Here is a 14,736-nt window from a genome sequence, read left to right as displayed (position 1 = left end):
TTGGTCAACATTTTCGTAGTTTCAGGCTTCACCAGAGTAGCTGTCATCTCCAAGTGTATTGATCTTTTCTGTTTTGGCTGTCGGCAGTTTCGAAACTTGCTTCATGCAAACTTAATTGAAGTAAAAATTTGAGCATCACTGATTTCATTATACAGTTGAAACTCGCGATAATGAAACCCCAAGACAGCGAAATTCTCGCCACAACGCAATATTTTTGTATCTTTGGTGAATGCCCGTAGGATTCAATGCGTTTCATACCGTATTTACACGATTGTAAGTCAACCACTTTTTTTAAATTTGGAAGTCTGAAGTTGGGGGGTCGACTTACAATCGAAACCAAAACATGGCCCCACCAAAAAAGCGAGACCAACGGGAGCTACAACGTAGTTACAATTTTATGTTTGCTCTATGGCCCTACCCGTATCTTTTCACTATCTCGTGTGTTTGTTCGCTTTTTGGAGGGGTTTATCAACATTTTTGAGTTTTACAGTGCATGCAACACTCATTGGGGGGGTATCTATAGTTGATGGAAGCGCCGCTGTTCCCATTTGTGGCCGCACCCTCAGAACGGCGGCGCTTGCGGGGAGTATCGGTAGTTCAATGAAGAGCAGTCACCGCTCGTGGGTTTCTCTTTGTCTGTTGAAAGGCATTGGCATTGGTTTGACGCGTTCCACTTGACTGCCGACTACGTGCTACTTCTACGCTTCCCCAGTCGTCATGAGTGCATAGGCCCACTAATCGTTCGGCACTCGTTCGCAACAGCGTTCAAGAGGGCTGCCATCTTTTACGCCAAAGAAACAAATCACTGCGCAGCGGGCTGCAATTTCGTTGTTTCTGAACGGGTGATGTGAGAGTGGCGACTGCAGCGAAGCGAAATTTTCACCTGTGATGGCAAGTGAGAAATTTCCCACGTGTCAAAGTCTGGACGCTTTCCAGAGCTGTAGGCTAAGCTTGCGGCGTACGTCACTGAAATGCGTGATCGGTCCCTGCCAGTGAAGTGCGACATGGTCATGAAACAAGCCCGGACCTTCGCCCTAATTTTGAGGCCCTGCTCCACCGTGAGTAGAACGAGTGGCTGGCGGCAGAAGACCGTGAAATTACGCCAACTGGACCTGTCAAAAGAGCCTCCCAGACAGCTACGTGTGGTTGGGTGCATTCGGCGCGGGCTGCTGTTCCACAATATGTCGTGGTGCGGTCGTTTGCCAAATGTGAAATTTCGCTGGACCACGATGCGCTGTGGGACCGCAGCAACGATGACGATGGCAGCACTAGTGAAGACCAGTAGTCCAGTGACCATGTCAGCTACTAATAAATTTTCGTTATCGAATACGCCCTCGGGTATGCTCTTTTTTTTTTTCCTGTCGCGCAATATGGGGGGGTCGACTTACAATCGTGTAACTACGGTAGCTCTCGACCATGAAATGTTCCTGTACTATCCCGCATCAACAAAATTTGCCGGAACGTAACCCCGCATATTACCTGCTCCCTCATGTCTAGCAGGCTCCAAAATGTGCTCAAGTACCATTGCTTTGCACTAAAGTTGCGTAAAATACCACCACATTACACTTGCATGGGCACTGCCATTTTTGTTTACAAAAACAACCAAGCGCCTGGAGCGATTGCGTGTGCCGGAAACGCATCATGGGCATCATCTTGTTTGATGATGGATTTTGAAGCGGCATGAGTGTTGCTACTGACATGTTACGACAGTTTTTGCATACCTAGGGCGGTGCTTAATGTGCACCTCAGTGAGCAAAATGCAGCAAAAACAAGGAAATCCACGTCTCACTGATGTGGAATTGTTTATGGTGCTTAGCCATGCATCGGGCCGTGATAAAGCGATCGTCGGGGAATACAGTGCAGTCCACATGTAACAGTAGCACATATAACGATATCACTAATAATGATGAGTCGACTTCAGAGTATCAACTTATGCGTTAACGTTATGAGAAAAAAAAAACATATAAATGTTATTCACCGCATATGGGATATAACGATCAAAATTCTGCCTTTTGGGTGGCATTTTCCATGCAAAATAAACGTGAGGTTTGCGTTGTCTAGCTCCCCTTAACTGAGACGGGGTGAATAGTTTGCGTGAGTTCGTATCTGCCGCCATTACCACGCAGCGCATCCCGCCAGCGTGCCGCATAGAGAGCATCGCAAGTTGGTGCCAGCTGCTTCGCGTCCACGTCGCTGGATTTACTTTAGCTGCCTGCAGCTGGCTCTGTAGCGTTCATGGCCCCTTCAATGATTTATCCATTCAGTAGAAATTATTGGCTTTTTCCAACTGGGTCATGAAGGCTCCGAAACAGCCAGAACATTTGCCTACTGTTGGATCTTCCTACCAGTAAAGAAAATGTGTTCAATATATCAAGAGAACATATTACATATATTTATACTGTATATTAACAGGACGTCTTGAAGCAAATTTAAAGAAGGTTTGTTGCCGCGCTAGTTGGTGTTTAGCTTTGTTTGTTAAATGGTGCATTCGGCTGATTGCTTTCGAGCACGATTGGGGTGCACCTTACATTTGGCTGTTAAATGTCTACTGCTTGGGGCAGTAGACATTCCCTGTCCTGGTATCTAGAGGAGGTTGTTAAAGCATGTTTGAGTGGCAGGAACTACTAAAATGTACCATAAGGCACTGTGATTGCATAGTCTTGTTGCTGTACTACAATTGGGATTTGACCATGCCACGGTGTAATTGAGGTGTAGGCATCCCACTGCACGAGTAGGGGTGTAGCTTTATCATTGCAGTGCATTCAGGGTTTGGCCCTATTCTTCGTGAGGGCACTGGTTGCTGCGAAAGAAAGCTGGCTTCTTCTGGTGGTTGCCAAACATGATGACACACATAGACTTGACCTTTTGTGATGGGTCTTTTTCTTCCTTGGATGTCTGAAAGTTTGCATGCCTAGCCAGAATTGCCAGTTTCAGTACAGGCCAGAGTTGCAAACTTATCGGAATATAAGCCCTTCCACTGCAATTTGTATGTAGCATTGCCGTTGTATAAACGTGCTAGCCGCATTAATATTGTTGCGCGAAGGGCGAGTCAGTAAGACAAGCAACTATTTACAGGTTATATTTACCACACGCGTGTAGCAATATGCCATAGTAGGTAAATTTCATTGCGGCCACCTGTACTGGGATGCCACATTGTGACCTTCATTGTGTGGGTACTGGCTGGAGGTTATCAAATGCAGTAGTGGTCCACCTGCGCCATTTTGCTACAATTCGAATTGCCTGTTCCTGGCTGCGCCAGCCCACTCAAGTATAATTTGCGCCAACTGCGCGAAAGTGCGGTATTTTCACGTTTTCATGGCAGTGAAATGTTTTCAGTAGCGTTATGCAATCACTCCACTATACGAATGGATTTGTAAACATTCAAATACAGTCGACTGATTTTCCGTAAGCCCAATTTACGGACATGTTCGGAAATGTTCTAGAGCATTCGCAGCACCGTCACTTACCCATAGTCAATGTATAAGAACATCTGAAATTTCGGACGCGAAAAACCTTTGCCGTCTGATTTTCCAAACTTTTTACCATGACTGAAGGTCCGAAACTGCATTAACCGAAGCCTCCACTGCGGCCATATTGAGTATCTCGCCGCCTCAAACCGGTGCTCTCGCATGCAGATCCGCTGGCAGCCGTAGCCACCATCGCGGTAACGCTAGGCCCAGCTGCTTCGATGTTAGCTGCCAAGCTTGCTGTTTGGTGCTGTATTGAAGCAAATCGCCACTGTTACTCAGTCTCTGTAATCCTCGCCAATGGCTTCCAAGTATGGCTCATTGCATATTACCAGTTCCCGAAAGTCAGCTTCCCCTCAATACCGCAGTGTTACGTGGTGAAGCATACGCGAAGTATTCCGGGGAAGCATTAAAAAAAATTGGAAGGGGCAATTGTCACAGGACATCGTATGTTTCCCTTAATTGTACATGGGTGTACCTGCCATTTCCTATCACAGTATGGGCACCAATATGCCTACTATAATAACAGTAATAATAACACTTTATTGCACAAAGTTGCAAACAAAGCAGCATACAAATCGGGCCTGCCAAAGCCACAGAGGGCTTGAGCGGCAGGGCCTGACAGGCAGCAGAAATCATTAGGAAATGTAAATGGCACTTTTCACATTTTAAGATAGTCCATAGGAGGAAAAAAAATAAAGGGAAGTAGTGAAGGCAACTAATTGTCTGACCACTGAAGGCGACTAATTGTCAATTTGCCTGAGTGCCTTCTTTAACTTGTATTTAGTTTGAGCGTGCAAGAGGCATTGAGATAAATTATTAAAATATGCAGGAACATAGTAGCCTCGTGTTCTCTTGCCATATCATGTAAAACTGGCAGCCCTTTAGATCTTTACGTGCACAGCTTTCTTCTCGTTACCTTCAATATTTTATTGTTTACAAAATTAAGTCCCTTGTCTAATGAATAAAAATGTTTGCATCATCTACGTGGTTACCGTCTCTGGGAAGACAAGTTTAATTGGTTGCTGTTGGCTTTCTCTTGCTTCACTGTTCAGCATCACTTAATGACACAACACCTAATAAGCTTTGCCAAATGGCTACGGATTACTGCTGTACTACTGCAAGTGTTCCAAAAAGACATTTTTCTGCTTCGAAAGTGCTTCAAAATGCTGTTGTGGCTGCTCCTAATCTGCTCCAGAATGACCTTTTACTGCTCCAAATCTAAAACTGGCTGGACCACCACTGCAAATGGTACATTTAGACTTGACCTTCACTGATCAACTTTTACGTCTTTCATGAATCTGTACAAAGCCATAACCGCCAGTTTCAAGTGGGAACAGAATATAGTCCAGATTTGCTGTTGCCTCTACCTGCAGTATGTCCATTACCTGAAGATAGTTGGGCCATACAAGACAGCTAATTGTGCTTTTCCATTTTTGGGCTCTCTGCAGCATGCTGATTGAGCACAGTTTAGCCAAGGATACTAGTTAGGAGTGTGCATATATTCGAAAAGTTTGAATATTATACAATATATTTTTATTAGTTGCATTCGATTTGGAAAATAGATGTTCGAACATGTTTGAATGTTTGAACATTCGGTTGGATACGATTATTCGAATCAGATCGAGCATATTGCTGACTGCGGTAGCCAACATGCTTCTTGGCATTTGTTTCTATCAAATGTAAGACTATTGGGGAGATTTTCTGCTGAAATTTGCTATTTCGTGCTGCTAGTGAAATTTCGCCTCTAAAGCACACTTAGCCACTAAATGTCTATTAACTGTGCAGGAAAGCCAGCCTTTCAGTAGCAAGGGGTAGGGGTTTTCGCACACCGCTTCCCTCAATTGAGTGTATTGCTTGTGACAGTGTGATGAGTGAAGACTGGCACAGGGTCAAATGCCTCCGATTTTATGGCCATTTGATGCAGTATAATAAGGCACAGGCTGGTGAGGACAGCTAGTGGGAATTGCCAAATCTTCCAAGTTTCAAGCTTACTAGTCTAGCTTTTTAGTATTGTCAATTTAATTGCAATGCTCCGAGATAAAAAAATTCACCAAACTTGCTAATAAATGCATGTGCGCATCATTTGATATTTGAAGCTGAGTATTTGTATTCAGTTGCAAAATTGTATTTGCACAGCCCTAATATTAGTGTGTTCTTCACAAGGATTGACAATGTTCTTATCTCATTTAGCAGACTTTATTAGGGCGATACTTAGTCATTGTTAAAGGTGGTTGGAGTTTGAAACTCTGCCACTGACTTTGTCATGCTTAATTTGATTCCTTTGCTCTTTGATTGCAGGAGTCATTCAACAATGTCAAGCAGTGGCTTCAAGAAATTGACCGTTATGCCTGTGAGAATGTCAACAAGCTCCTGGTTGGTAACAAGTGCGACCTCACAACAAAGAAGGTGGTTGACTACACGACAGCGAAGGCAAGTGCTGCGTTTTGTCAAGTCATTTCTCTACAAGTTCTTCTCAGCCCAATTAGCAAACTGATAAGCATCAACATATGCTTTATTACTGCAATGCTGTTATACTCCTACACGGCTGCGGAACTGAACTTGTAGTGATCTCTGAAATCGGGAATGCGAGAAAAGTGAAATACAGGGTTCATAGTGGTCCTTGACACTCTTCTTTGAGAACCTTTGACTTCGATAATGACATGTCTCAATAACCGTTACATTTTCTGCGGTCCTTAGAAATGCTTGAATTTCTGCTTTAGCTCGCTCATTGTATTTTTCCTGTACATCTGGCCCCACATTTGGCGCAGTCAAAAGACCAAACATATTCAGCTTAATTACCGTAGTGGAGCTCGGTGGCCATTTGGTCGCTAGGTCTGTTATTTGTGTGTGTGCCTTTTCGTTTGTGTGCAGTAAAAGAAAACTCCCGCACCCTTGAGGCCAGTGTTTTTGTTCCGAGCTCTCGAAGGTAATGTTGCTTTTATTTCTTGGAAGAGGCCTTCAGGGCATTGGAAGTAATTGTGAAGAATATAGTCCGTGGTTATGGGGTGATGGACTTGGCATGATGACACACATACTCCTGGGAATGATGAAAAGTGATTGTTTTCCCATCAACCGTTCCTTTGGCTGTCTGAACACAAGTCCTTGCACCCCAGTTGCTGTTGTTTTGTGAGCAGCACATTTAGGTATTTTCCTCTGGTTAGAAATTATGCATTGCAGGGTGAATTTGGAAATAGGTGCTTAGGTTGGGTTAATACCTTTTTATTTTTTCGGTGTCTTAAGGCTCGCATATTTCGGGGTTAGTGTAGGTATACTGCAGAACGCATAAAGGTTCTGGTAACATGTCACAGCTGTCAATATTGTTCTACACTGATATGGGACTGTTAACGTTTTGATTTTCCATCTGTATACTTTGAGATTTTGTGTACGGTTCTTCTCGCTTTTACTCTTGTTGGAGCCATTGTTGCTTTATTTGCAATGTTGCAGCACGTGACGGCTAATCTGTACCTGCCACTTTCATGATTTGATAGTAAAAGTGCCAGATTTTTCAAACTAAGATTTTTGATTGACACCAATAACTTTGTTTTCTTCATCTGTGCCTAGTTTAGGGGAGAACACACTCAAGAAAAATAGATGCCGTCCTTGACTTTCTTTTGTAGCCAGATTAGTTCAGACATGTCGATTTTGTAGACCTAAATGCGTAGCGACAACTTACAGAACCAGTGTTTAACAGCAACTGAAACTTCAGCTGCCATTAAGTGATTGTATTGTGAATACACTTCATAAATATTTGTGGCACAGATTGTTCTTGCTGCGACTAGGAGCATGCAAAGTGCCTGTTGACAGGGCCTCTACAGAACAAAGCCTGCAAATTGTGAATAAACAGTCATCTTCATAATCACAGATCTTGAATAAACGGTCAACATCTTGATCATCAATTTTTAGTGCAACTACAGCACCCTTATGGCCTGAATATAATCAAGAGGACTCTCGCATTCATGCAGTGCTTACGAGTAACACACAAGCTTGACTTGTGTTAAGGCAGGAACAGTTCATCCATTTCTCTAGGTGGGAAGAGAGCCAGAATGATTGAGATACACAGATTTGTCTAAAGCTGTGGTTAGGCATGCATTGCTTGTTGGGGAGGCAGTACTGACTAGCTTCTGTGGCGTGTTATTTAACTTTTAGGCTAGTGACACGCAGGGCCACTGGTACAGCAAAACCTCGTTAATTTGGATCTTACGTGACCAGAAGAAATGTCTGAAATAACTGAATGTCGAATTATCAAAATTCTCAAGAAAACAAACAAATGCTTACTACGTCAACTTGCTTTTATTTATGAATCAGTAAATCCTGCTTATATTTTCCACTGAAGCAGCGCGAAAGCTGCAATTCTCATCGCGTCATGGCTGATCAGTGCATAGCAGCGAAGGCCTCGTGTGTGTTATTGTCCTAGACTCGCTTTTGCTCACCATGATAGCTAGACCAGATAGATAGTGTCTTCACGCTGAGTGGCGCCTCCCCGTGCCACCAAAGGGAAAGGGGGAGGGGCGCTCACTTTCATTCTAGATGCCATTTTTCTGTAGAAAGATCGACATTTGGGCATGTTGGTACTGGTTGAGCATCTTGAAGGGGCTGTGCAAGACAGACATAAGGGAGGAACACACAGGACAGCTCTGAACTCGCAACTAACTTTATTCAAAGGCATGCACAAACTTATGTACTACAACCCATAGCCACGATGGGCAAGCATGTGGCTACGGGTAGTAGTACATAAGTTCGTGTATGCCTTCAAATAAAGTTAGTTGTGAGTTCAGTGCAGTCCTGTGTGTTCCTGCCTTCTGTCTTCGTCGTCTTGCGTCGCCGCCCCTTCAGGATGTTTAGCCATTTTTCTTTTCTAATGTCTTCAAGCACACACATATTTCACTTTGATGTGAAGCAGATGTCTTAGAATTAAACTAGGATGTTGCAACTCTACACAAATGTGCATTACGTGCAAATGGAATGTTTCTTCAGACGAAAAACCCAAGCTGCAGGAGGTTGTTTCCTTTCGGTTTCACATGTGTGTTCGTCTGTGTTGACTGTGGTATTTACGTGCCCCTCGCGTTTTACCGCCGCAGGAGTTCGCGGACCAGCTGGGCATTCCCTTCTTAGAGACGAGTGCCAAGAATGCCACAAACGTGGAACAGGCATTCATGACAATGGCGGCCGAGATCAAGAACCGCATGGGCCCCCCAACAACAGAGGCAAACCTGCGATCTGGCGACGGCAAGATCAACCCGGGAACGCCCGTCCAGCCTCGCAGCTCCGGATGCTGCTAATTCGAAAGACATGCCCCCTTCCCCCCTTTCCTCCTACACCTAATACCCACAGTTTCAGAGGGAGACCTCCCAGCCTCCTCCTCCTTGCCTCTTGCTCCCCCTCCTTCCATCTCGTCCCCCATCGAGGGAGACAAGGATGTACACACAACGCAGACATGACACATTAGTGGGCACGCACCGAGAAGGCTTGCAGCTGCCACGGGGATGTGCGAAGAGGATGAGAGCAGGAGCTACAACTGGTCCACGTGTTTCCTGGTCGCGCCCACTTTCCTTCCCCTGTTGCTTTCTGTGTAGCGCCTCCTCTCCCATTCCTTTTTATTGTTGGAGAATGTTGGCACATGAGTGAACCCGTGTTCCTCCTGTCTCGTTCGCTTGCGTTTTTGGGCTGCTCCACAAAGAACCTCTTACACTCGATGCATCTACGGTGTGACCCTGTCTACATGTAGAGCTGTTGCTACTGCTGCCTATGCACAGCTTTACCGTGCAGTCCTCACCGTATTTAGGTTTGACACCGTGATCAGTCTCCTACCCCTCTTCATATTGGCTACCTTTCTTTTTTTTCAAAATATATAAAGTTAACTGTTCTTGTGTATGTATGTTAATATGTTGCTTTGTCATTTGCCATATGCCTGTGACCTCGCTCTGACACGTTGCCCACACTTTCCTGAACTCTTGTGGGCTTGAAGTTCAAGCCAAGGTTGTTTTTACATTCTGTTAGAGTCTAAAGTGATGAACTTGGCTGGTGACCGGCTTGATGTTTGGATTATTCCTTGTTTTGTTGGTCCTGTCCGCGCCATGCAATTCGAGTTGCTGCTCAAAGTATGGCAAAAGGCTCATTGTGAATGTATGCCTTAAACTGTTTGTCGTTCGAGCCATTAAAGTGTTTCACATGCATGGTCCACCAAGAACTTGTGCATTGTGAGAGTGCTCCAGCTAACATGTTGTGTCTCGCACAAGTAATATCACCATCTCTTCCTTGGAAAGCAGTAGAGGGGAGGGACTCAGGGTACAGTTAACATTCTGTAGCCACGTAATTTGCATTCTGACATGTTGAAGAGTGCAGGGAAACTTGGTGCAGAAGTGCAGCAGTGGTTAGCGTGCTAGATCAAATGTTTTGTACCGAGTCGTGAGATGTTTGGAATGCTAGCGTGCACATTTTTTTTCTATGCGACGAAGTTGAGGTGTTGGTGTGGACCTTGGTTGGAGGGGGGCTACAAGGGGGAATAAGTGCACACATTGGGGAACAGCGTTGGGGAACTGGGCCTGGGTTTTCAAACCTTGGGTTAGTCAAATTACGGGCTGCGAATGGACTGGCATCAACCCAAAGCCACTCCTTGTCCTATGACGATAATTCTTTGGGCGTGCCACGTCCAGAGTCTTGCTCTATCTTTTAATCTGCCGTAGCATTCCACGCGTACACAAACATGACGAGCAGGGACTTCGTCAACGTGCAGAGTCGGAGGCTGGGAACTTTGCTGCGACCGTGTTGAACCTGAATCTGTGAGAATGTGGGGCGACATTGCCGCGAGTACACGGTGCGCGTGCTGTTTAACCCCGCAGCAGAAGCAGCGGAATCGAGACTAACGGCAGGCGACAATAACAAAGTGCACTGTTTACTTTGGCTTGCGCCACTGCCTGGTTTGACCGAGGCTGGGGCTTTTTTCTGCCGGCATGCGCTGGTCACGCTGGTTCGAGTCGTGAAGGGCTGTCTTCTATTAGCAATTCCTTTTTTTTTTTCTGTTGGAATGCCTGTATTACTGCTTTACATTTATATATATATATATAATTATATGCTGTATATGGCAATGACCACCTCCACATGTACATAAGAAAGGCGTAGGCTGTCTGTTGTGAGCTCTGTTCCTTCTCCCAGAGCTTGTGCTGGTTTTTAATGCAGTTTGTTTTACTTCTTGATTTGTTTTGTCTTCTTCGATTGCAAAGTTCTTCAGTGACCAGTCCAGGACTGGAGCCCTGCTGCAACCTTTGTTCTCATAAGGGATTTAACCGTCCTGCCAAATTCAGAAGCGGCAAGGAAGTTAGTGAGGTGCCGAGTGTATGTTGCTAGAAGTGGCACGTTTTTTTTCTTTGTATGCATGCGTTGCATGGTGTTACCACATTAGCCGAAGGAAGAAAAGGGTTTTTGTTTCTACAGTTGTGGCACTTTGCCATCAGCATTATTTTTATTCTTTCAAAATTTTTTTGTCATTGCAACTGTGGGGTTGATGGGGTTGCGAGACTTGCCTGCGAGCTTCCCTCGTTGTCACTGTGTGAGCGAGGATCGTTTTTTTTCTTCCTGTTCCTCCGGACGCTTTTGTGCTCGGCCAGTCGAACGTGAGAGGTGTATGATTTAGTGTATATTTGAAGCGTATTAAAAGAAATCTCTTTGTTGGGCGTTTTCTTGTCTTCTTGTAGCCTTTGTGTTGCACTGAATGTGACAAGCAGTGGCACTGCGGAAAGTCGTCACATGGACTGTAGTCGTACTGAAAACCAGTTCAACTCTAATTTGTGGTGAGCTTCACTGTGGATGTATTTTTGGTTAGACTTGCGTTGAATTTTTAGTAAAAAGTCAATGTTCAAGGTGGTGGATTCCTTGTGTTCTCATTTTTAGTGTTGTCCTGCAAGTGCAGTGTCCAGATGGAGCATGCCTCGCCAGTCGAGCAAACTCCCATGAAAGTACTTGGCCAAGGTTCAAAACCTGTACGTAAAGGTAACCAAGGTTGAGAACTTGTGCTTAAAGAAAGTAACGAAGGTTGAGAACCTGTGCTTAAAGGGACACTAAAAGTTAGTATTAAGTCGCCGTGGAATGTTGAAATGCCATCCCAAAAATCTCGAAACACTTGTTTCGTCCGAAGAAAATTTCAGAGAAAATGCGTTATGAAGCGTGCACGTACCTCTAGCGCAGTTCAATTCGCCCGCCCTCGGATCGAGGAGTGGCGCCGTCGGTGTGTAAGACCGCCCTCCGACGGCGCTACGGCTTTTCTGCGCAAATGCGCGGCCAGAAATGGCCGACAGCAGCGCGAAAGCGAGACTATGGTGGCTAGCGGAAGGGAAAGCGCGCAACGATAAGCTGGTTCTTTATCTTATGACGCCAACTTTGATGTTCGTTGCAATGGACGACCCTGACAACGACAGTGACTCTCGATGCTTGGCTCGACTGCGGCGATTTAAGCACTGATGAACGTGACCTGCTGTTGAGGACTCGCGCTGCCGGCGTCGTTGCGTACTGCTACGACGGCAACTGTCGTGGCTGTACATATTCGCACATTTGTAGCTTTTCCTTCATGAAAACCAAATGCCGCGCTCACCGCCCGTCTTCGACCTGCAGTTGTTCTTGCGCTCGGAGAATGCAGGCAAGACCGACGGAACAGCGCTACGGGAAAGCATTGCTTTGAAAGGCACTCCACACGACTTCAGTAAGTCGGCGTTGAACTCTTAATCCTCAAGTGCAGTGAGCACACTGTGCGATTTTTCGGCTCTTTGCCAACGCGCTGTGGCAGAGGTACGGCACTTAACCACTTCGAACGGAGAGGTTCACTCGTTGGTACACGGTGATAAGTGACGGATTCGCCGCTGCAACTGCCCTTGGCCAAGTTCCGCGGACCGTTCGCGCATCGCACAACATCGCATGGACGTGGCATTCTCGCTGCGTGTTCCAAATGCAAGTTTCGCGAGCCAGTAGAACCAGCGCAGCACGACGCGATAACGAAACAACTGAAACTCGAAAGCGCGCGCGGCGCAGTGGAGCGAAAACGAAACCGTTCGACTGCCCATATTATTGAAAGGTAACGTCAAAATGTTATTAGAGCGCAGCTCTTTGGCGTCCGTTCCTGGGTTTCGCGTCGTCGTCGGCGTCGTCGTCGTCGTCGGCCTCGTAACCAGCTCCGCCCCCCTTTCATCCCCCCAGCGCTAGCAGCGACCGACTGATACCGCTGGATGCCGCTGACGCCGCTAGAGAGTCAAGATAACGTGACTGCATAGAACACCGTCGCCGCCATGCAGAAAGAGGAGGAAAGGGTCCCCCCCCCCCTGTTCTTGTGTGGCGGATAGCTGGGGTTGACTCACTATCGCCATCAGCGGCATCAGTCAGTCGCTGCTATCTCTTCCCTCCTCCCTTTATCGTGTTGTCCGCTTGCTGCGCGCGCTTCTGCCCCCATCGTTTGCCGCTGGGTGTACACGCCGCCCCCCTCCGCTTCCGCTTACTGCTGGTTGCTCTCGACGGCGGCGATGAGCCTCCGCTTCGGCGGCGCGAACTGCAGGGTCTTCTCGGCGGCGGCGATGAGCTTCTGCTTCAGCCTCGCTTACTGCTGGTTGCTCTCGACGGCGGCGATGAGCCTCCGCTTCGGCGGCGCGAACTGCAGGGTCTTCTCGGCGGCGGCGATGAGCTTCTGCTTCAGCCTCGCTTACTGCTGGTTGCTCTCGACGGCGGCGATGAGCCTCCGCTTCGGCGGCGCGAACGGCAGGGTCTTCTCGGCGGCGGCGCTTAGCCTCTGCTTCCCCCACGGCTGTGACAACCTCGCGAGGCACTTGTATAGATCTCGTCTTTGAGAATCAAGCATTGGTGTACCAAGTCGAACATATATCAGTCTATTTCTCCGACCACAAAGCTTCCTTCATGACTGTCAAGAACTGTTAGTGGAGCCTTTGTTAAAGGAATACGTGTGAAAAATAAAAAAAAAATTATGTGATAGCGCATACATGTGTTGCTCGATTTCTTTGCCTCAATCTATCCAAAAGGTGAAACAGCTTATTTGCTGCGCTCACATTTCGCATTAGGAAGTAACATAATCGTCGGTAATTTTTTTTTTCTTAGAATCGAACAGAAGCAGACAAGTAGCATTTTCTTCCGTCTTATAACCTAATAAAATGACCTTTTTAATACGAGTAGTTGATTACTAGTGACAAACTGATGAGGAGTGCCTTCATCATCGGGCTAGTACCGGAATGTCGCTGGGGGGGGGGGCGTCTCAAATCGTGTCGTTCATTTACCTCAATTTCTCGGTTACTAAAGCTCTGTTTGCGATTATATTGACGCCTTAGACGTTCTAGAGCATTGCTCTATCACTTTAACTTGACTTCATAGTAACCTTTAGTGTCCCTCTAAAGGGTAACTGATGGGAAGTGACTAGTAAGCCCGAGTGCTAAACTGCACCATGGCCTTAAAGTTTGGAGTTTCATGGTGGTCGCCGCCTTTGATTTTGGTCGCGGATTTGCAGTTGCACTGTGCTACATTTGTGCAGCTATGCGCGGCAGCAGCGTTGGTAGTGCCTTCTGTGGGGATACAGTTGACTATGAAGTATACATTCACTAGTGTTGCTACATTCCACCTGCTACTGATGCTTTTGCACTAGTGAAGTTGGACATAGCTGGTCAGTACAAGTTCTTTCATCGCGGAAGCAATTGCATGGGCACTGCAAGCTCCGCATATATGTAGCTATATATATGCTATAAGGTTATCCGTGCCATGTATGTGTATTGTATTGCTACACTATTCTATCACTAAAGTTGCTCATACTAGGTCTTGCATTCCAAGTTCTTCAATTTTGAGAATGGGAACTCGCCAATGTCAAGAGTAACATTCACAGCGCATGCCTTTTATCCTAAATCTTCTTGGGACTTGCAAGTAATGCAAGTGCAAAACAATGTATTAGTATTCAAACGTGATGGTGCAAATGCTGCAGACACATAAACATATTATCTGCATAAATAAATAAATAAATAAACAAAAAAACTAAGCAGATTTGCGAGAACTTGCAGAATCACAAGCCAATTTCTAGTGACGCTGTTTATTTTTCTAGTAGTTGCAATGAGAACTTATCTTGCACATAACGAAATGATTCAACCATGCACTTTAAAGCTTGCCCATATGTGACTAACTAATTTAAAACCTTGCCCACATGTAACGCCTTCGAGCACTTGTTCATGAACATTTACAAATACAGCAATGCATCCACAAACGTTTCGCTTCGCCAGAACATTGGCCATAATGT

General features: G+C 45.9%; 1 protein-coding gene across 1 annotated transcript in view; it reads left to right on the top strand.

The window, feature by feature from the left end:
- The window catches only part of Rab1 (RAS oncogene family member Rab1), a 41,400-nt gene extending 30,259 nt beyond the window's left edge, over positions 1-11,141 (top strand). Inside the window, exons 6-7 of the mRNA XM_075699072.1 lie at positions 5,769-5,900; positions 8,549-11,141. Of these exons, the coding sequence (XP_075555187.1) occupies positions 5,769-5,900; positions 8,549-8,749 (333 nt within the window). The 3' untranslated portion in view covers positions 8,750-11,141. The remainder of the gene's footprint in view (positions 1-5,768; positions 5,901-8,548) is intronic.
- Positions 11,142-14,736: the final 3,595 nt, after the last annotated feature.

This window comes from Dermacentor variabilis, chromosome 7 (assembly GCF_050947875.1).
Source record: "Dermacentor variabilis isolate Ectoservices chromosome 7, ASM5094787v1, whole genome shotgun sequence".
NCBI classification, from domain to species: Eukaryota; Metazoa; Arthropoda; class Arachnida; order Ixodida; family Ixodidae; genus Dermacentor; species Dermacentor variabilis.
Note: the sequence above shows the minus strand (reverse complement) of the source record. Positions and strands in the feature narration are given on the sequence as shown.